Consider the following 23,179-nt stretch of genomic DNA (forward strand, 5'->3'; position numbering starts at 1 on the left):
GAGAAGTAGCCATTTCTAGCCTTTCCATGTTAATTCAGCAGTGAAAAAGACCAATAAATCAGAGCCAGAACTACCAGCACCTGTGTGCTAGAATAAAACTATGAGTAATAAAGACTGCCAGTCACTGTCAGTGTATAAATAAAAGAGAGTGGATTTGGAACCTGGCTAAGTCATTTATGGTCAGGAACAAAATCCAGATATACGTAGCCATCTACCACAAACTAATATTGATAAAGCACTTTGAAATCTTCATCTGAGGTACAACAAAAAGCACACTATTACAAAATCAAATTTTAAAAATCAAAGTAGGAATAAAAATGTACTGAAAAAGACAAATTATAAAAATAAACTATTGGTAATAAACGTATCAAGATTTTAACAAGCTCTTCTATAGTCCCAGTGGTCTGGATCATCATAATATTGAACACCGTTTCCTCTTTTTTCGGCGCTTAGCTTTTTTCATGGCATTCAATGCAATGTTTGTTGCTTCTTTAAAAATATCCTCTATGTTTTCTCGACACTTGGCTGAGCACTCCAAATAGGCTTGTGCCTTCATCTGCTGACAAGCTGCTTCACCCTAGGAGAAAGGAAGGTACCAAACATAAGTGTTCTTGGACTTACAGTGAGAAGTGAATAATTCTGAAGAGATCTTTATACAATGGGGTCAGGCAAAAGAAGGCAGATGCTTTTGTTTGTAGAGTTAAGGAATAAGTGGTATTGGTCCTAACCGCTACCGTAAAACACACACTTAATGATAAATTAATAGGCTCCACTTATAGAACAACTTTACTGATTTTTAAAAGTTTAATCTAAAAGCCAGCTTGGAAGTGCAATGCAGTAGAGACTCCTTGGTGTAGGCTTTGCCTACCTTGTGTGTTAAAGCCCAACTTTTTTAAAGTTTAGGCTCTAAACAGAACCTCAAAAACCCAAACTTGAATGCTCAAGTTAGCAATAAGGTGTGTATCCAGTCTGTCAGGACCCATATTTGAAAATTGGGCCTACAGTACAATCAAATTGACCCCAACCACAATTTTACATAAAATTTCTCCATTTTCAGATGTCAGCAGGCTCCAGAGGTAGAGGGATCAGTGTTTGAATCCCAAACTCAGTTCTTAGCATTAGAAATATCTCGTGTTGCATGAGTGGCCCCTTCTGCTTGAGCCAGGAACAGAGTGGATGAGTTTCAGAAGATGACTCAACCGGAAGAATTGGGTCAGTTTTAGGTAGGTATTCAATAAGGAGGAGGAAATGGAGCATAAGAGACAAGAAATCCTGAAGCACACTGCTCCCAAAAGAAGCTTCTTAATAACTGATAGCCATAAGAATTCTGTATATTATTTACATTGCTACAATTCAAACTGATGGTATATGCCTGTTATCCATTTGGTGACTGACCTCTATCTGGAAATGTATACTGTATCTACGTATGTCAGAGGAGCCTGTGAAGAATCCACTCAAAGCTGGGACTGAAGCCAAGGTATTTAGGGACCAAAGCAGCAGTTCCATATCTTGAGCTGAAGGAAGATCTCTCCTGTAGGAAAGTTTTAGTTTGCCACATTGTTGTAAAGGGTCTGAAAAGTTTGAACTAGGGGCTTGCCTTCACTATCAGGGTAAGTTGACCTAAGTTACGCTACTCCAGCTACGTGAATAATGTAGCTGGAGTCAACATAGCTTAGGCTGACTTATCCCAGTGTCTTCACTGCGCTGCATTGACGGGAGACGCTCTCCCATCGACTTACTTTAATCTTCTTGAGGAGTTGGAGTACCGGGTCAACCAGAGAGCGCTCTGCATTCTGCTAAATTGACCCCTGCTGCATCGATTGCAGGAGCATCTATCTCCCTGGAGTGCAGACCAGCCCTCAGTCCTTTTAAGCCATACTGATTAGATTTTTCTTAGAAAGGAGCTTTCATAAATGTCCACAATTTCTTGGAATAACAGTATCAGGCTCCTGGCAGCACCTGAGCTGACCTAAATAAAATATCCAATGCCTGACATTGGTGAAGAGAGTCGCTAAGTGCAATGGAGGCAGTATGCAGAATTTCACAAGGTGATAAATATTTTCGTTTCTGACTGACTGGAAATAACACAGTAATTTCTGACACTGATGCAGCAATAGTTCCTTTTTTAATATTGCAAAATTCTGGTACATGTCAAGCTGTTGCCCAAGCTTGTATACAGAATACTTAAATTTTGCTGCTGTCTTAGTGACCTGTAACAGGTGGGATGACCATATGTTATAGGAAAGAACAGGGAGGCAGCAGACCTAGGTTCTAGTTTGATTTCTGTGGAAGCTTCCTGTGCAACAAGGAACAAGTCATTCCAGCACTGACTAATCATCCCCATTTGTAAAGTGGGGATAGCAATACTTGCCTACATAACATGGCGTGTTGTGAGGCTTGGTTAATGTTTGTAAAGTGGTGCTTGAATGGTAAATTTTGCATCAATAAGCAACAGTAACCTTTGAGGTGAGATGCTCCTTTTTGTGTCAAGATGTTCATGGCAGTGCTTACTATTCCTGAGTAATAATACCATATTACAGGAAATGTGCCTATTGCTCGTGCAAAGGACAGAACTCTTAAATGCAATCATCTTTACCTGGTTATATGTGATTGGTTCCTGCTCAGAAGACATGAGCTTACGTAAATGTTCTTTGTCCTTTCGAAGGTCTGTTTTGCAGCCGATGAGTATTAGAGGAACTCCCCGGCAGAAGTGACTTACTTCAGGATACCACTGATGGTGGAAAATGAAACATTTAGGTAAGCTTTTAAAAAAAATCCAAATGACACTGCCTAGGAACAAAATCAGCATTCCGTTTTCAACAAAATTGTAGAACATATCCAGTGTTAGGAACAGGGTAGGATATTCTTTGTTTAAATGAGTATTTATAGATATACTGCAACCTGACCTGTAAATATCTGGGGCCCCTCCTTTCCTTAAAGTATTCAGAAGTAAATTGTGCTCTGCTCATGGAGGGCTAACTCTGCATGGGCCTTCCTATATCTCAGTGGTTCTCAAGCCCCGTCAGCACACAGCTGCAGCCCATGTGACATCCTCTAGGTCATACAGGTAGTAGTGGATGTGGCCCACAGAACACAGTGGTAAATAGGTTGAAAACCACTGCTATCTCCTACATTGTGCCTTAGGACAGGAGTGAAGATTGAGATAGTTTGGAAAAGCTGGTAGTTTCTTTAGGACATGAACTTGCATTCCTTGCACACCCAAAATTTCTATCCTGGGCAATGAAATATTGCTACTGACTTCAAGAAAGCAGGATTAGCCCCATAACGAGCACGCTTTCAATAAAATAGCCAATTGAAGTAATTTTTTTGAGAGCTGAGCAGCTGCCGCATCTAGACAGATTTTATTATTTATATAATGAAAGCACCTAAAAGCCCCAATCAACATCAGGTACTGTACAATCATATAGGTAAGATATGGTCCCTGCCCCCAAAGAGCTCACTCAGACTAGTGTAAATCCAGAATGAATCCTCTAAAGTCAGGTACAAGATCAGAATCCAGACCAGTCGCACTTTGTTTCATTTATCTGCTTTTAGTCTTAAGCTTTCACTTTGGAGCATCACAAAGACTGAGCAGAAATACTAAATTCAAAGATATAAAGAGGTACCTACCTCTGTCTCCCCTGTACCCAATACCATACATCACTAACTTGAGAATCAAATTCACCTCCATTACACTCAAAACTAATGTTATCTCACTGTTGATTTCAGAATTGCTTAGAAAACAGACTAAAAAATTTCAAACCGTTTAAAAGAGTGAAGGGCTAGCTCATCGTATATTCTGAAACAGATGGAGTATATGCTACTTAGAGAGATTAGAGGGACACTGACAGCTATTATACTGAGAGGTGGTTTTTGTTTTTTGTTTTTTTTTTTGCGCTTTACTCTTCAATGTTTAATACCATCTTAAAAATAAGAATTTTGTTCTAATTTATACAGACTGTGGCAGCAAGAATAGCTGCACACACCAACAGCGTTGATGAAGAGAATAGAATGAAAACCAAGAGTGTGGAACACTTTTTTTTTTTTTAACACAAATTCTGTTAAAAAAATACGATTTCTTTTTAAGGCAGTGGTGGAACTGTGGCTATTAACTAACAAAAAGATTTATGATCCAGCCAACATTCTCCATAAGAGTACAACCACTTTCAGGTGCTGCAGGTCACATTTTGTAAGTGTGCAATCGTCTCCCTTTAGATGTTTCAGCCTAAAGATCTGTAATCAATCACAGAACTGAAATTAAGTTATAGTAAAAAAATTTCTCTTAGTAACTCGAGCAAGGGGATTGACATGGAACTTTCTGCCTTCTGGATCTGGGGTCCCAGACAACCTTGCAGCAGGGAGTCACAAATAGGATTACTTGTTGTTAAAAGCCAGGTGTAAGAGTTCTTTGGGGCAAATAACAATAGAACAAAAATATATGAATAAAAAGAGAGGGAGAGAAGACAAGCTTTATATGAGGTACTCCTGGAGAATTAGATTTTGCTCTTTTAGTTTCAATACAATATAAAAACTATAGAGAAACCAGGAGGGCCAGAAACCCAATCCCAAAATCTGAACATCCATAAATGTTGGAGAAACTCTTATCCAGATCTCAGCACTATGTCTCAGGCTCATTGCTAGATGTATGGTGATAAATGAACAGTGCATTTATTAGTTACAATCTTAAGGAGTGGGGCTGCCAAAAGCATTGTTACAAATCAGTAATTGACATCCATATAGCATAGTAAATTGAACATGAATGAGCCAAGTAATTATGAAGTCTCTTACCTTAATTAAAACGTTATCATAGCTAGTAGGGTTCATAACATCATAACAAATTAAGACCATGTTTGTATTCTGGTATGAAAGTGGTCGTAGTCTATCATAATCCTCCTGCCCTGAAACATGGGGTGGAAAAAGTGATAATGCTTTGGATAAAAGAAATCTCATTCTATACAATATTACAATACAGATATTTTAAAATGCATTCCCATATGTCTTGTCTTAAAAACAGTAATTCCATAGATTGTAAACATTTTAAATAGATCATTGACCTTAATAGGAAGAGTTCCTTGTTTGAAAATGTATAAGATATGTTTAAGAGCACCAACTTGATAGTAAAAAGTCTATAAAAATTAAGTCCTTGTGAAATCTCAGTATGAAGCAAAAAAGGATTTTTTTGTCTAAATATTCAATATTTTGCAAGTTGATACTAAGCAGGACACAAATCCATATGGTGCAGGATCTGAAACATGAAGGCTGGATTGTCATTCACTAGCAGAGAGACAAATGCATGAGTCTAGACTGGTAGCTTATTACTGATTTAAAAACTGTAGAATTGGCAAGGGTCTTATTGACGTACAGGGTTCAATGGGCAGGAAACATGCCTACTTTTTGCCAGATGTGAATGCAGTGTAATAAAAAGGCTTAAATAACAAAATTCTCCTCTCTTGCTGACATCAGTGAACGGAGAGAGGTAATGAGCATGACAACTGCCACCCTCAGATGGATTGTGATCCATTAGTGAGCACATAGCCTCACAAAGCTACATCGTGCAGCATGCCCTATTCTGAAGAGTGCTACTACCAGCTGCTAGACGATTTTACAAGATACACAGCAACATGAGCCAGGTCTTAACGATCTCTCAAATGGGCCTTCAGAGCTGCTGATGTCGTCTGGCAATGTTTGTAAAAATTTCCTTTTAAGAATAATTTGACGTGGGGAATTCATTTTACTATTCACATGAGAAAGCTGGTCTGCTTATTTCCCTGTATTTATGACATACCAGTCACGTTCAAACAGAGCACTGTGATGTCACACTGAGCAAACGTCTGGAGGTGGCCAATCAGCACCAGAGACACTTGAACTAAGAAATCAAAGATCCTGTTTCATCAAAGGCCAATATTTCAATAGGATGTTTTTCAAAGTTTTCCAGAAGGCACCAGCAGATGTTTAAGAAGACAGTGAAGACTTTGATGACCGCTTGAGTGCTGTCCCATGTGTCAGGTATGTCAGAAGGAAGTTTGAGTTTCCAAGAAGTGAGTCAGGGATGCCAGTCCTTTTTGCATTATTATTTTCATATATTTACTGAGCACCATGTGTGCCTGATACTATACAGAACCACAGAGGCAATTCCTGCCCAAAGGAGATCACAAATAAAATCTTTGCATCAGCATTACGTATAGCGTACCTCTCTGCTAACCATTATCTCAACATACTTTCTAATATACAGCTGTTGTATCATGGCATTCAACACAAAGCCCTGCACTTCTTACTGTACTCAAAATGCTTGACTCCAAAGTATGGTGCTATCAAGAAGGGCATGGATACAGAAAGAACAATATCGCTACAGAACATTCAAATCTTTCACCTGAATATTTAACCCCTGCTGGTAACAGGATTCCCAACTATTTGCATAAAGAGATGGTGGTGCGTTAGGACCCAATTCTTACATAGTACCAAGAGCCCTTCATTTCAGTGGAGTTAAGAGCATTTAATATTTCAAAGGAGACACTCCAAAACAGTGCAGAATTGGGCCCTTAAACTTTTAATCCCAGAATAAGACAATAAAGGAATTTATTGTGTTCTGCAGTGTTTATATAACATGCAACAACTGTGTTTCTAATCCTTCTCATTTTCTGAAATCCACCTACTTGTTTGCACTACTTTTTTTTTTTTTTTTTTTTGGTAATGTAATGCTTTGCTTAGGTGATCATCTGAAGTTGTATTAAATTTCAGGAGAAAAAAAATGAGAAGGAAATTAGTTGTAAAGCAATATGGCTGGGATGTGTGTGTTTGTACACGTGCTTTTTTCACTCACGTTTATTACTCTTAGCCTCTACAAAGGCAACTTTATGAAATCAAGCTATCCTCTAGCAGTCAGTTATAAAATTACCCACAGTAACCACTCCAGCTTCTCAACTCATTTGCAGCTACTTTGCCATAACACTTGTGACTGGTGAAGCAGATTGATGGATGTTCCACTTTACAAAGTCATGATGACCTGGCCCAAGTTGGAATAAAGCAAAAACATGAACAAGCCAGGGATCTCAAAAGAGCTGCTTTTGATGGTGTAAATGAAACTGATGTGCCATAATGAGAAACAGAACAGACAGATGTGACATCACATGGCTTCATCTTCACAGTCAAAGTTGAGGGTGGGTTGAGATGAACCAGGTATTTATTTTTAATTGTAGACTAAGATAATCAGATAAAGACATGAGGAAATCTACATTTACGCAGGCATAACATGTTTTTTCTTACGTATTTCATACACCTTAGGAATGGCAAATACAGAGCATAGCAAAAGCTAAAATACGTACACCATAATAGGAAGGCTAGAAAGGACATGGTTTATGGAAATATAACATGCTCTGATTCCAGAGACTGCTTATTTGTTTCTCTTCAACTCTGCCAAAATTAACAGCTACAGAGTTGTTCTTAAAAATAGCTGTATTATAACTTTAGCAGGCTGAAACTGATCTTCTTAAACAACATTGGAAGGCAGACACTTTCAAGTTCTCTGTATTGCAACTATAGATACTTTAGCACTTATGTTGTGGTAGAGGTATACATAGTATAGTGCAATAGGAAATGTTTGCCCGTATGTGAAATCCTATTGTCTGAGCTCTTGTGCTTTCTCTTTTTTGTAAAAAGCAAAATAACAAAACCTGTGTGAAAGAAGGAATGATGGAACTAAGGGTTTGTTTATACTGTATTTGCAGGATGCGATTGCAGTTTGAGTAGACATACCCGAGAGAGCTCTAGGTTGAAGCTGTAGCAGTGTGTGCTTCAGCACAGAGTAGCCCTGTAAACAATTACCCAGGGTTCTCAGTGGGCTTGTACAGGTTTAGCTTAGGTATGTCTACTCAAGCTGTAATCACACCCTATGAGTAGAGTATACACATATCCCAAACATTTTAGCGTTTAATTGCCATAAAGAAGTTGGAGGAGGAGGTCAGAGATGGGCATATTGTAACTAAGCTGCTGGCTGACTTCCATCCCCAGCACAAGGGTGAGGGAAAGGGTTGGGCCACACAGCCCTCTGGGTGGGGCAGCAACCCAAATCAATATCTAGCTAATAGAGGGCACCATATTACCCAGAGTGACCAATCAAAAGAAATGTCAGGAGGCACAGGGGATCAGGCTCAGGAAAGATCCTGTGTGTGCAGCAGGTTGAAGGCAGCAACCTGAAAGCTGGCTGCAGAAAGGATCCATGCCAACACCTCCCTGGCATCACTCATTGAGATACCTTGGTTTAGTGATTACATCATCAGATCCCTTGGTGCTGCAAGGCCCCGTAATTCCATGTTTGAAAGCTTTTGTCAGACAACAATATGACTTTGCATCCTGAATAACATTTTTTAAATATTATGGAAATGTTAATTAACCAAAACAAACAAACAAAACCTGACATTTTAGGAACAGGAAAAGGACATTGAACTAAACCAATTTGCTTCATCTAACTCTGGATGGCAGATTCTATTTTCCTAGTCAATCCCCTTTCATTCCTTGGTCCTCCTACTGAGATGGTCAAGAGAAGGGCTAATTAAATGTCAGTTGTGGTGGTGGTGGTGGTCTATAAAATATGGACAACTGTCTTCTAGGAAGTGGAGTAAAATCTCTTTAGGCCTACGAACGCTTATGCTCAAACAAATTTGTTAGTCTCTAAGGTGCCACAAGTACCCCTGTTCTTTTTGCAGATACAGACTAACACAGCTGCTACTCAAACCAATCAGATGATTGTAAATTTCAACCTGTTTGCAATGCCCCAGGTTTGACAGGAAGCTATTACACTACATAACATTTTGAGAGACCAGACCATGGTGCCTTAATTAATCTGGGTCCAGTTAGATCCAAAAACTAAGCTATACATGCCTTTCTTCTTGCCCTCAAACACAGTGATAAGAATTGTCAAAATGGCAGATGCATCAAATTCTCATCATCCAGCCACACACAATCCAAAACCTTTTCAAAGAGTTGCCCTTTCACAGCTTTCACCATTGCATCAGGATGATGACATGCAAGGACAGGGGTGTGAGAACACCCTTTTCTCAGTAAGGTTACTCAGGCTGTGGTCAGAACTTTTCTTCACTGTGGCTTTAAAGCAAAAATTCTGCAAGATGAGATAAAACAAAAGTTGCAGGACTGAACAGAAGGGGCCACTGAGCTCTCACAAAACCTTTTGATTACTAGTGTTCGGTCTCAGTTTTAATTCTCTCTCTGTTGTGTTGTCAAAATTGGTGTATGAAAATTTCATTAAGATTTTTTTTCTTTCAAAATTTTCAATCTTTCTCTTCCCACAGCATTGTAAAAGAATTGCTATTTAGCATTAATTCCCTGCATCTGTGTGCCTTTAACAAGCTGCCTGCACAGCTCTTCACTTGGTACAGCTAATTTCACATGAGATGCTTAATTCCTTGCCAAAGACCATATGCTCGCTCCTTCACCTGAAATGGCAACTAGACCATGCTGTCACAACTTGGCCTTAAGAACAGGTGGGGCTTCAGTCTGATGGGGGACAGGAAGAGAAGAGGAAATTAGGCCAGGAGTTGCACTCTCTCCAGTCTCACTGCCAGAAGGGAAAATTGGGCTAGTTTGAGTTTCTCAGCCTGAATGAGGCCCTAAGCAGCTTGAATTGCTTCCATATAATACCCACCCTGCACGGGGACATAATTAAAATTCTCTCATGCATCCAAGATCCTTAGGAATATATCATGATACTTTCAATCAGCTTAATGACCATTGTGCTTTGTTGTAGTTATTCAGTAGGTTCCTACAAATGAACTATTTCTTTATTCTATAACATGCTGACCATGCAAAGAGGACTTAAGAATTCTTAGACCAGGTCTCAGAACATGACTTTAAAGGAAGGCATTAAACTCCTGTAACAGACAATTATACAATAGCCTACCCACAAAAGATGTTTCTTCCTAACCCCTGTCAATTCATGTCTAGATTCTGTTCTGAAGTATGAAAGTTTATATCTCTTATAAATTATAATCCTAGCTGGTGTTACTGTAACTTATTTAAATAAATAGGATTATCTTTTAATCTAAGATCATTTCTCCATTTATTTCTTGTGGCAGTGAGTTTTATGAATTAATTATATATTGTCTGATAAAATATTTCTGTTTATCAGTTTTAAATGTATTGCCTGTGTACGTCGTCATAATGTTGAAAAAATGCAAGCCATCAGTATAATGGACTTTACACTTATTTTTAGATTTTTCCAAATATTTTAATTATTTACTTCTAGAATATATTCTCTGGATAGAAAAGGTCCCATGGGACTACAATTGACAGAGAAGGGAAAAGTATTTATTTAAAACTAAATGTCAGTGGCATCCTACAAACTGACCAGCAAGAGTGCTCCTCTCTCTGGGTAGGCAGCCTATGGCATGCGTATCAAAGGCGGCACACAAGCTGATTTTCAGTGGCACTCACACTGTCCTGGTCCTGGGCACTGCTCCGGGGGGCTCCGCATTTTAATTTAATTTTAAATTAAGCTTCTTAAACATTTTAAAAACCTTATTTACTTTACTTACAACAATAGTTTAGTTATATATTATAAACTTATAGAAAGACCTTCTAAAAACGTTAATGTATTACTGGCACGCAAAACCTTAAATTAGAGTGAATAAATGAAGACTCGGCACAGCACTTCTGAAAGGTGGCCGACCCCTGGCCTACATGGCAGTTGAAGATGGGACTGCAGCATGGGTAGCCACAAATGTACTAGCTTTAATTTAGCTAGCATGACTAAAAATATCAGTGAAGATGGGGCTGCATGGGCTGTACAAGCTCACCTGGGACTCTGGGTACACACTTGCATTGCAAGCACATGCCACCATGTCTTCACTGCTATATTTAGCTGTGGTCGCTAGATTAAAGCTGGTACAGATATGCCTATCTGAGCTGCAGTCTCACCTCCGAATGCAAAGTAGACATGCCCTTCGTAGCACTATCAACTGCCACCAGCTGCTAGGCTGGAAAGTGGATTATCTTCATGGAGTTAAGATCCTGTATACCACTTCACAGGTCATGCCAACATGCTGCCTCAAATTAGGTATATTTCCTATTAAAATGAACATTTCAATTATATAACTGAGAACCCCTATAGTTAAAGAAAAATTCTGAATTATCTTTTGTTTAGTCTGTGGTATGTTAGCTAAGGCTATACTTTCAGAACTCAGTTTAGAAAACTTGGGGAAACTTACTTTCTTCCTGGCAGAAATGAATAAAAAATTAAATATGACACCATATTTACAGCCTTACATTTTTTCCCAGGAGGGCCCTGTGAGTCACCTTGTTACCCCGCACTCCAGCATGAGGGAGTCTTACTTGTGCTTGGCTGGATGTCAGCTCCCTAACTCCACCAGACTGTGACCCACTCAAACAATCTCCTCTGTGCAGTCCGACCCTTTACTCTGTCTTACAGAGTAACAATATGTGCCCTGCAGGCCCTTTGAAGCATTCCCCTGTGATAGCCAGCCCCTGACACTGGTTACTCACAGAACTACCAAGTTCACTATTCCAAAGGAACAATATACACACCAGCTTGTATGATCCAGCTCAGGATCACACCATTTTATACCGATGATAAAAACTCTCTTTTGTTTTTATTATTAAAGACTAAAGATTCAGGAGATAATGAGTAAGGATACTGGAAACAAATGGTTACATATAAAACAAAATCATAACATCCTTTCTAGAGACTAAACTTCATTAGAAAGGACATTCATCTGACAGCTATGTTTCTCACTCCCAAAATATTTTACAGCATCTTCAACCAAGATTGGCTGAGATCCCATGTTCATGAATGTAAATGCACAGCTCATTTACTTCCTAGGTGTAGATAATGGGGTGTTGTCTTTGCCTCAAATATGCCCCGAAGTTCATTGGCTTTGTACACTGGCCAGGATAACCACCCGAGACTTATTTTTCCTGTGTGCTGCTTCTCTGTTGACTTCAGATCTCCTTGCTAACTTGACTTTGTTTGTAAATTGGCATCCATTGTGTTAGCTTACAATGTTTAATTTACATCCTGACAGACACATTTCTTACCTCCTGTCCGGAGGAAACTCTGTTTTCACTTCTGCCTTGATACAGACATTAAAAACATATTTTCAGTATATATACGTAACTCCTTACATAGCATCTGTACATATCTTTCACAATATTGATGACCAGTGTGACCCTGCTATTCATTTAAGATCTGACATTACATTCTCTGATAAACTAGAATGTACATGCCAGAATCAAGATACTCTTGTAACCCTGTTTCCAGTTGCCATTAAGAGGTTCTTGGATCATACACACACTTTTCTAAACTCCTCATCAAAAGGTTTTGGATCTTAGTGGCAACCATCTTTGTGGTCACGTAGGACTGGAAGGACTCTAGCTAGAGATTGTCAATGTTACTTTTTAATCAGTCACAGTGAGCAGTGTGTGTGACAAAAGGCATTACCTCCCCTCCCATGAGTCCCTCCGGAGCAGAATACGCACTTACCTATCCTCCTGAGATGGCAGTGGAGGGAGAAACCAGCACCAGAAATTAAACCCACATCTCCTGAATTACAACATAAAGCATCACCACCAGTGAATTGTAATTCTTTACATGCTAAATGAAAGGAGTTAATTTACCTCTCAATTCCTTTACTTCACTTTAACAATGAGGCATTTTAATTGAATAAGCAGATGCAACATGTATTTGCAGGCAAAACAATATATTGCAAACTCTTTGTGGGTTGCAGCACACAGACCACCAACTTCCTGCTACAGCAAGAGATGTTTCCGATAAGGAAGATTATAGAGAAAGTAGCACACAATAATACAAAAGATCTACTGTGAAAAATTCTTATTCTATCTACTTTTATTCTAATTCATGATTTCCAGTTGTTGCTAAACTGATCATATATAATGAAACTTTTCCCCAACTTGAATTAAACCTGTGAAATATTAAAATTCTCCGTTTTTATTTTTAATATTTCTTCATAGTCTCCTTGTTCATGTCCTCAAGGGAATGGCTTAGAGACCTAGATGTCAGGTTTGAAATAGAGTCCTTGAAACTACAGGTTTAACACATGGCAGAGCCAACTCATTTCTTCATCCTACTGAGGTAATACATTGAGTTATATAAATTTGAATATGTGGGGGTGTCTTGGACAAGACCTTAAACAACTCTGAAGTCCTGTTTGCTCCGTGTGGATACTGAAGACCCAACAGCACTTTCTTGGAGAATGGAGATTTGACTCCGTATCCTATGCCAAAGTTTCCCCTCTGACATTGTTGTCAGGTGTGCCAGTTGGTTGAAGCCCTTCACCCTAGAGATGTCTGCATTGCTGTGGTATTGTAGACTTATAGTTTGTGAAATGTTCTGGGATCCTCCAGAATGAAAAGCACTATAGAAATGTAAACTCTTTTATTAGAGTTTCTTTCTAGTTTTGCATATAGGTCACTACTCTGTACTTGACAAAATAGCTTCTGGAGCTTGATGTCCTATTGTTTATATATGAAGAGTGAAAGAGAAATGTCCAAAACTACCTCGATATTTATGTAATAACTTTCTTAGAGACTCAAAGATTTGTTTCACTGGAAGCAGTTTCAATTGTTTTGTGTTTAAATAGATTACTGGGGAATGAAACAGCTCCAACATGTTTAAAATTATTACTTCAACTGCTCAGTTTATCTTCCTTTTCACTTTGCTGGTCAGAAATCTCATACTACAATCCTATTACAGTTTGCAATATTAAGGTTTCAGACTTCGTTATTTTCTTGTCAACAGAAGAATCTGGGGGACCTTGGGCTTATAAATGCCATATACTTGTAACTATATGATTCTTTTTGGTCAAGATTTTCCATGACTTTAGTTAAGTTTATTTTACAGAAATCATATTTTAAACAATGTTATTTTGCCTTCAGATAAGTCATGCTAATTTTATAACACTTACTATGCTTTTGCAATGAGACAACACTCACTAGTTGACAATCTCAGCTTTAAGTTTCAACTGCTTCCCTGGTGACAAAAATTTTAACTATATACACAATGGGGCCTTTAACTTGTTTGGACTTCTATGTTCTATTGCAATAAAAAATGTGAAATATAGTAATACATTTTCAGAAATGTTTCTATTAGTACAGAACATAAAATAGTTACCAGTTGCTTTATTACAATTTTAATAGAAATGGAAAATTTGTCTCAAATGTTTTAAATATTAATAAAATTCATTCTTCATTCCTTTTTTATATCAGCACTTCCATTTTCTCATGGACTCATATTCTGAACAAACCCCGGTTTGACATCAGAAGAATAATTTAATACTCACTGATATTCTTTATGTCACAGCTATATGAGCTAAATAGGGGGAAAAAGCAAGAATATATACATTTGAGTATGTAAACCTCAAATGGCATTAATTCAATCTACTGCGAGTCAAATCAGTAATTGAAAGGGCTTTCCAGCTGGCTTTGAGACAGTCAGAGAGAAAGCATGATCCAATAATTAGGTCAAATTCCTATGTGACCTTGGGCAAGTCACTTGGCCCAGATCCACAAAGGTACTTAGGCTCCTCAATTCTATTGATTTATGAAAGTTAGGAGCCTAATATCTTCGGGCCTTAGTCTCTCTGTGTCTTATCTCCACTTTACAGATGGGAAAATGGAAGTACTGCCCTGCCTCACAGGGGTGTTCTGAGGAAAAGTGCATTAAAAATTGTGAGAAACTCAGATACTATTGTAACAATGGCCATATAAGTAGCTAAAATAATTTAACTGCTGCTATTATCTGAAGCATCTATGATGCTCCCCAGGACACCTAGCGTTGCAAGGCACCTCACTACCACCTGCCCTAGGTGTGAGGAAATGCTGTGGATCAGCTCCTTGAAACCACTAGGCTCTGACAACATGAGCACTGCCTTCCAGGCCACCACAGGCCTTGCGCTCTCTATACAGGATAGTGATAGGCACACACCAAGCCCGGAGACCTCCAAATTCCCTGTAGAGTTCAGCTCTTTTCCCCCTGAACACTCACAGAATTACCAGGCCTGCTGTTCCCAAAGAACAGTATACACCAGCTTGTAAGATTCAGCTCAGGATTATTTTGCTTAACACCACAGCACTTGGATATATTTATAGTGAAAACAAGAATAAGTTTATTACCAAAGAACAAGGTTGAAGTGACAGTGAGTAAGAGTAATGGAAACAAATGGTTACATATATTAACAAAACACACACCACAACACACTTTCTAGAGGCTAAACTTAACTAACAAGTTTACCACTTGTCTAAAGAAGCTTATTTCGCCCAAAGTTCTCTCCAGTGTTTTCAACCAAGCCTGGCAACCCCTCGCCAAGCAAACTCATTGTCCTTCCTAGGCGAAGGATGCCAGGATGTCGTCTTTGTCCCCCAAATGTACTACAGCTAACCATTCATGGGCACATCAAAGTAAGGTCATCCCCCATCCCCACTCCTGACTTCCTCTGGTTATTTTTCTCTTTGAAGTTTTCACAATCCTTCATTAGCATTTGGTTCAGACCAGTGGGAGGAGCCCCACTGGAAATGATGCAACACACAATTTACATATAAACAGACACCTAGATAAACGTATCTTGTCTGACAGAAAACCTGTTTTTCACCATTGCTGGTGACCAGGCCCTACGCACAGCTCTTAAGAACATAATTTTCAGCATACATATGTAACTTCTTACACAACATTTGTATGTGTGTTTTGCAATGATACTGATGACCACTGTAATACTAGGATTTTTCTGAGACCACACATGACACTCTTTGGTAAACCAGAATATATATATCAGACCCAGGAGATTCCTGTAGTTCCTATTCACCCCGTGTGTCCCTTGCAAGTTGGCACTAAGAGATTCCTGGGTCACAGCATCTGAAACAACTGAATAACTTCATTGGCTCTGGACACTGTAAAATATAGTGGACTACATTTGCAAAAGTGACCAGTGATTTTGGATGCCCAACTTGAGATACCTTAGCATGCTGAAGATATACAGAGCATCTTCTCTTTGAAAATTAGGCCCCTGAATCATAAAAATGTAGGGCTGAGGGGGACCTTGAGAGGTCATCTTGTCCATTCCCTGGTGCTGAGGCCAGACCCAGTATACCTAAACCACCCCTGACAGGTGTTTGTCCAACCTGTTCTTAAAAACATCCAATGAGGAGGATTCCATAATCTCCCTTGTAAGCCTGTTCCAGTGCTTAACTATTCTTATTAGGAAAAACTTTCTAACTGTATCTAACTTAAATCTCCCTTGTTACAGATTCAGCTGATCACTTCTTGGGCTAATATCATTCCGGATATGGAGAACAATTGATCACTGTCCTCTTTTAACAGCCCTTAACATATTTGAAGACTGCTATCAGGTCCCCCCATAGCCTTCTTTTCTCAAGACTAAATATCCCCCATTTTTTAAATCTTTCCTCATAGGTCAGCTTCTCTAAAACGTTTATTGTTTTTGTTACTCCCCTCTGGACTCTTTCCAATTTGTCCACATCTTTTCTAAAGTGACACCCAGAACTGGACACTGTACTCCAGCTGACGCCTCACCAGCGCTGAGTAGTTGGGACTATTACCTTATAACACTCCTGTTATTACATCGCACAACATTAGCTCTTTGCAACTGCATCACATTGTAGACTCATTCAGTTTGTGATCCACTATGACCCCCAAATCTTTTTCAGCAGTATTACTGCCTATCCGGTTATTCCTCATTTGATAGTTGTGCGTGATTTTTTCCTTCCAAGGTGTCATGCTTTGCATTTGTCTTTATTGAATTTCAGCTTGATGATTTCAGACCTATTCTCCATTTTCTCAAAGTCATTTTGAATTCTAATCCTGTCCTTCAAACTGCTAGCAACACCTCCCAGCTTGTCATCTGCAAATTTTATAAGCATGTTCTCCACTCCATTATCTAAGTCAAGAATGAATATATGAATAGTACTGGACCCAAGACAGACTGCTGCAAGATCCCACTAGATATGCCTCCAATTCGATGGTGAATCATTGAAAACTAATCTTTGAATAGGGTCTTTCAACCAGATTTGCACCCACCTTACAGTAATTTTATCTAGACCACATTTCCCTAGTTTGCTCATGATAATGTCATGTGAGACTTCATTTTTTAGTAGTAGTAGTAATAGTACTACTACTACTATCTGTACTACAGTAGTGCCTAGGGGCCCCAGTAATAGACCAGGAATCCATAGTGATTGGTGCAATAAGGTGTCTCATGATGGGTACTGAAAAATTGAGGCATCAAAAGTCATTAGATACTTTTGGAAATGTAGGCCATTATGCTAGTGGAAACAGGGTCACCTAGTCAGATGGCTGCATGACTTATCTTTAAAAAAAATAAATAAAACAAACCCCCAAACATTTAAGCTAATCAGAAATTTATTAATAAACTGCAGCCAATATAATGTGCTTTTAAGATACACTTCTACCCTGATATAATGCGACCCAATATAACATGAATTTGGATAGAACCGTGGTAAAGCAGTGCTCCTGGGGGGTGGGGGGGGCCTGCACACTCCAGTGGATCAAAGCAAGTTCGATATAACGCAGTAAGACTTTGGCTCCCGAGGAAAGCGTTATATCGAGGTAGAGGTGTAGTTACTTTTATGACAAAACTGGTCTCTATTAGGCTATAGCACCCACTAGGGCTTTTCTCTAGACCAATGGGAATGCAGTAATTCAGTAATACTACCATACGTAACTGCCACATTAGTGCATCAACATTCATCTGACAAAGTGATTTAATATACCTAAGTCATGTGATATGATAGAAATAAAGTCATTGTACTGGAACATCGATCCTATAACATCTCGTGTCCTGAAAATGAATTCTTCAGCACTTATGTAGCAGAATGACAAACCCCATCCTTTGATAGTGTTCTGTTCCAGTTAAATGCTCTCTTAAGCCCACTTCTAGTACTGCATCATTAAGATTTACAAGAAAGAACACTTGGCCCTTATCCTGCAACCAAAGAAGTCAATTGGAATTTAGCCTATTGGAGCAGGTTTGGACCTCAGAAGATGTACTCGTATTATAAACTTTTACTCTGAGTAAACTACCAACTTCAAAAAAAGGTGAATTTAAGAGGATCTATTCTTTACAGTGTGAACCCAATCCAACACTTGAGATCTGCTAGTGTGGACCCAAACAGCCAAAAAGGTCCCATTGACTTTAATGGGACTCCATATTGGGATAAGGATCCACACTAGCAGATCCCAGTAAAGAATTGGGACCTATGGTTGAAACTGTGCTAGCAACAATCATAAGATTTAACTACAGTGTATTGTGGGCATGGCCACATAGTCCATAAGATACTGGAATGATCTCACAAGACACGTCGTGGAAAACACATCACTGAGTCTTTTAAAATCAGACTTGACAAAACACTAGAAAACTGTCTAATAGATAAAACCTTGCACTGACAGAGGACAGTCAATATGACCCAGCAAGTTTACAAAAAAATAAGTGACACAGTATTTGCACCCCAAAATTCTACATTAACAAGTTCCAGCTATTGGTTATGCATAGTAGATTTCACACTGTTCTTTCCTGAACTAAAAAAAACCCCAAACTAGTGTATGGTAGGATCCAGATTATCTGTATCACTGGATTCAAGAGCAAGTGTGTCAAAAAAATAGAGAGACATACTGGCAATTTATTAGAAAAATGTGGGTTATCAAGATCCTACTGCACTGGATAAAAGGTTCACCGCAAAGATCACTTAATATAAAAAATAGTGCTGAAGGATGATTACTCTGATGTCCTACAATGGATTTAAAAGGCCAACTGTATTTTTTTAAATATCAAAATTAAAAAATTGCTTAATTAGCCAAATTCAGCTGTAAGTTAAACTGATGTAAATTTGGAGTAACTGCACTGCGTTCATAGATTTATAGATTCCACAACCAGAAGGGACACTGGATCATCTAGGCTGACTTCAAGTATAATACAGGCCATAGAACTTCCCCAAAATAATTCCTAGAGCATACCTTTTAGAAAAACATCCAATCCAAAATTGTCAGTGGTGGTAAACCTACTACAACCTTTGGTAAATTGTTCTAGTGGTTAATTACTCTCACCTTTAAAAATGTACGCCTTATTTGCACTCTGAGTTTGTCTAGGTTCAACTTCCAGCCAAAGTATCATGTTATACAGTTCTTTGCTAGATTAAAGAGCCCATTATGAACTATTTGTTGCCCATGTAGATACTTATAGACAGTAACCAGGTCACCCTTTAACCTTCTCTTTGTTAAACTAAATATATTGCTCTTTGGGTCTATCACTATAAGGCATGTTTTCTAATCTTTTAATCATTTTTGTGGCTCTTCTCTGAACCCTCTCCAATTTATCAACATCCTTCTTGAATTGTGGACACCAGAACAGGACACAGTATTCCAGCAGCGGATGCACCAGCGCCAAACACAGAGGTAAAATATCCTCTCTAGTCCTACTTGAGATTTTCCTGTTTATGCACACCAGGACTGCATTAGCTCTTTTGGCCACAGGGTCATATTTTGGACACACTGGAAGCTTATGGTCAGTAGACTATTTCTCACGACACCCAAATCTTTTTCAGAGTCACTGCTTCCCAGGCTAGAGTCTCCTATCGTGTAAGTGTGGCCTGCATTCTTTGTTCCTAGAGCTAAATGTTTACAATTAGCCATATTAAAATACATATTGTTTGCTTGCGCCCAGTTTACCAAGCAATCCAGATCGCTTTGAATCAGTGACCTGATTTACCAAATAGAACTGCTCCTGGTTCAAACTGGTGTAACAGAGCAGAATTTGACACAGTGTATCTTAATATTAGGGTTCTCTTTTGGAACACAGTTGGATAATTGAGAGTCATTGCTATAGAAACTATAATAAACAAAGCTGAACACAAACCATTCCATTCATGCCTGGGAAGAAACCATAAAAACTGTCAATGTTTTAACATACTTTTAGCATTGTGGGCTTTCTATTTTGAACACTAACAGGCTTTTTTTAAAATCCTTTTTACTGTTTTGATCACACATGGTGGGAGATTAAAGTATTTTCCTGGTTGATTACATTACATTTTGCTTCTGGGCACTTGATTTTTAATACCTTCAAGATATGCATGCTAGTTGGTGACTTTCTTAATAGTCTTCTTCACTATTAAGAACAAACCCATGACTAAAACTGTAAATTCATTAGGACTAGTGACGTTCTTCTCACTGGCAGTCACATAGGCATGACTTTAAGGGTTCTGTGTGTTTTGACCTCTTATAGTTTTAACTTTAACACAACCAATAAAAATACCTTAACAGAAAGCAAAAAGAAAATTTGTTTGGTTTTACAATCTTTCCAATATCAGCCGACTATACATCCAAAAGAGAACAAGAACAATCTAGTTTGGTGAATGTCTAGTATTTTGCCGGTAAAAGTGGTCACATAAATAACATCCCCTCAAATGTCTGAAATATTAAAGAATAGTTGATATATTAAATAAAAAAGCACATTCAACGAAATCATTTCTGTAGTGCAAAAATTGATCTGCTGTATTGCTATTAATACCACAAAAAACTTTCAGCCAGCTTCCTACTTGCCTAAGGCCAGTCCCCCTGTGTAATCCCTTACAAGGTGCTGCAGAAAAATTGGCTGTGCTTGTTTACTTATTTATTTTTCAAGTAAGCATCTTGGTTAAAGTGATTTACCTGCAGTGTCATACAAATTCAGAATTACTTCTTTGTTGCCAACAGTAATACTGGTCGTATACTTTTCAAATACAGAAGGTGCATATTTCTGTCAAAAAACGGAAATACAATTCTAGTTAAAAGATAATAATACTATTTTGCAGTTCAGTAATCCCTTCCCTCCAGGGATCTCAAAGCACTTTATAAGCATGAATGAATAAAGCCTTACAGAAACTCTGGTAGACAGATATTATCCCCATTTTACTGATGGGGAAGGTGACGCAGACAGGTTAAAATGACTTGTCCACTTTCACATGGGAAAGAGCAGAAGGGCTAGGAACAGCACTCACATCTCCTGTAGGCTATCATAGAATCATAGACTATTAGGGTTGGAAGGGACCTCAGGAGGTCATCTAGTCCAACCCCCTGCTCCAAGCAGGACCAATCCCCAGATTTTTACCCCAGTTCCCTTAATGGCCCCCTCAGGGATTGAACTCACAACCCTGGGTTTAGTAGGCCAATGCTCAAACCCCTGAGCTATCCCTCCCCCCATATGTTCCCATATATTTGGTGTATGTACTCTAACAACAAGTTTTAATTCTCTGAAATGCAATTATACAAAGAGAAAGGAATGATTCAGCTGTTACAGGTTTCAAGCTTTATTTGAACCTCACTACCAATATTCTAGGTACAGATGGTTTCTGAGCCAGATACCTGGTATTCTCCCTCCTAAACCTTTTGTGTTACTGGAAAGCCCCAACCAAAACTTCACATTACAGGTTTCAATACAGAGACTTCTCTAGAAATAAGGCTGTTTACAAATGCCTAGAGGAAAAGTCATTCTTGAACTTAAAAAATTGAAGGCACAAAAGGCAAGAGAAGTGTCTAAAACCAACTCTTAAATTTACTCAGACGAGCTCGGCCACCGCCTGGCAGTTGCTTCTCTCAGGTACAAACCAGTCGCCTGCACATCCTGCCACGACTTGGTTTAGCGATGAGTTGAACAGCCTCCAGAAAGCCCCCACCCCCTTCCTGGAAACCCCCTTCACACACCCCCCCCATGACAAACCTTCCCAGCCTGGTGCTAGCGACAGCAGCGCGCACCTCTGCTGGGCTAGTGCGGAGCCCAGCGCGGGCTGGCACCTGCTGTCGCTCCTGCAGCTCTGGCCAGTGAGGAATTTCCTCCAGGACAGGAATTTCCCCTCATCCCTCTGGCCCCCAGGAAAGAGCTCCGCTAGGGTGGCCAGACAGCAAATCTGAAACATCAGGTCACTCAGCAAATGAGCCCCTGGGGGGCAAAAGCCCGGCCGGCTGCTCAGGGGCAGCTAGGGGACAGTCCCGATTTTGGGGTTTTTTCTTATATAGGCTCCCATTACCCCCCACCCCGTCCGGACTTTTCCCATTTGCTGTCTGGTGGCCCTAGGGCCAGCCCAGAGCAGGGCTAGGCTAGCCCTGCTGGAGGTGGGCAGAGCCCCCTCTTGTCGAGAGGTGCGGGGGGCTCCTGGGGATGCTGGGGCGCGAGGGCTGCGGCAGGGGCGGGATGGGGGTCCGGCCCCCGCACTCACCTCCGGGAAGGCTCCCTTCGCGTACACCATGAGCAGAGACGTTTTCCCGCAGCCTCCATCCCCCACGATCACGATCTTCAGCTCCTTCTTCCCGCAGGGAGCGGGCGGGCTCTCGCTCTCCCCGGCGGGGACGGACCCGTTCGGCACCGCCATCTGCGGGGCGCGGGGCGCAGGCGGGCTCCGGAGTGCGGGGGGGGGGTCCCGGCTCTAGAGCAGCGGCAGCCCCGCGGGAGCAGGCGGCATCTCTGTCAGCCCGGCTCCCTGTGCGGCCAGGGGTCGCTGCTCTCCGCCAGCTCCGGGCTGAGGAGGGCGGGGAAGGGGCCGAGCTGCCCGGCTCCCGGCTCCGCCGGGGATTGGCTGAGGGGAACAGGCTCGGCTCGAGCCGCCTGCGCCAGCCCCGGCTCCGCGCCCTGGAGGTGCCCCACACACCGCACAGCCGGAGCCCGCCCCCGCCCCGAGGCGGCGCCATTGCCCGTAGACCCACTCCCGCCTCACGGCGCGTAGGCAGACTTCGCTACGGGAGCCTTCAATGGGGACACTGAGACACCCCACGCACAGGGGCCGCGTGGGCACTGAGACACCCCAGCCCCCCCCCCGAGCCTCCTACACCCAGCGGCCCTAGGGCACTGAGACCCCCCCCACACACGCACAGGGGCCGCGTGGGCACTGAGACACCCCAGCCCCCCCCCCGAGCCTCCTACACCCAGGGCCCTAGGGCACTGAGACCCCCCCTCCCTACACCCAGCGGCCCTAGGGCACTGAGACCCCCCCCCCACACGCACAGGGGCCGCGTGGGCACTGAGACACCCCAGGCCCCCCCTCCCCGAGCCTCCTACACCCAGGGGCCTATGGAACTGAGACCCCCCCTCCCTACACCCAGCGGCCCTAGGGCACTGAGACCCCCCCCCTACACGCA

At 40.7% G+C, this 23,179-nt stretch overlaps 1 protein-coding gene across 1 annotated transcript; it reads right to left on the reverse strand.

Annotated features, from left to right (window-relative positions):
- On the reverse strand, nucleotides 1-22,554 carry RHOF (ras homolog family member F, filopodia associated). Its single transcript, XM_050923971.1, has 5 exons — nucleotides 22,264-22,554; nucleotides 20,720-20,807; nucleotides 4,789-4,898; nucleotides 2,597-2,731; nucleotides 1-577 (listed from the first exon to the last, which is right to left on the reverse strand). Exons 1-5 carry the CDS (start codon nucleotides 22,414-22,416, stop codon nucleotides 413-415), a joined length of 651 nt encoding a protein of 216 aa, XP_050779928.1. The 5' UTR covers nucleotides 22,417-22,554; the 3' UTR covers nucleotides 1-412.
- Between the last annotated feature and the right edge of the window lie 625 nt (nucleotides 22,555-23,179).

Source organism: Gopherus flavomarginatus, chromosome 15 (genome assembly GCF_025201925.1).
Source record: "Gopherus flavomarginatus isolate rGopFla2 chromosome 15, rGopFla2.mat.asm, whole genome shotgun sequence".
Taxonomy (NCBI): Eukaryota; Metazoa; Chordata; order Testudines; family Testudinidae; genus Gopherus; species Gopherus flavomarginatus.

Excerpts from the sequence above, each read along its gene's own strand:
- RHOF (XM_050923971.1), bottom strand. The coding sequence starts at position 22,416 with ATGGCGGTGCCGAACGGGTCCGTCCCCGCCGGGGAGAGCGAGAGCCCG. Across the intron at positions 2,732-4,788 it reads ATGATAACGTTTTAATTAAG|TGGTATCCTGAAGTAAGTCA; the intron begins GTAAGAGACTTC and ends TTCCACCATCAG. Across the intron at positions 578-2,596 it reads AACCAATCACATATAACCAG|GGTGAAGCAGCTTGTCAGCA; the intron begins GTAAAGATGATT and ends CCTTTCTCCTAG.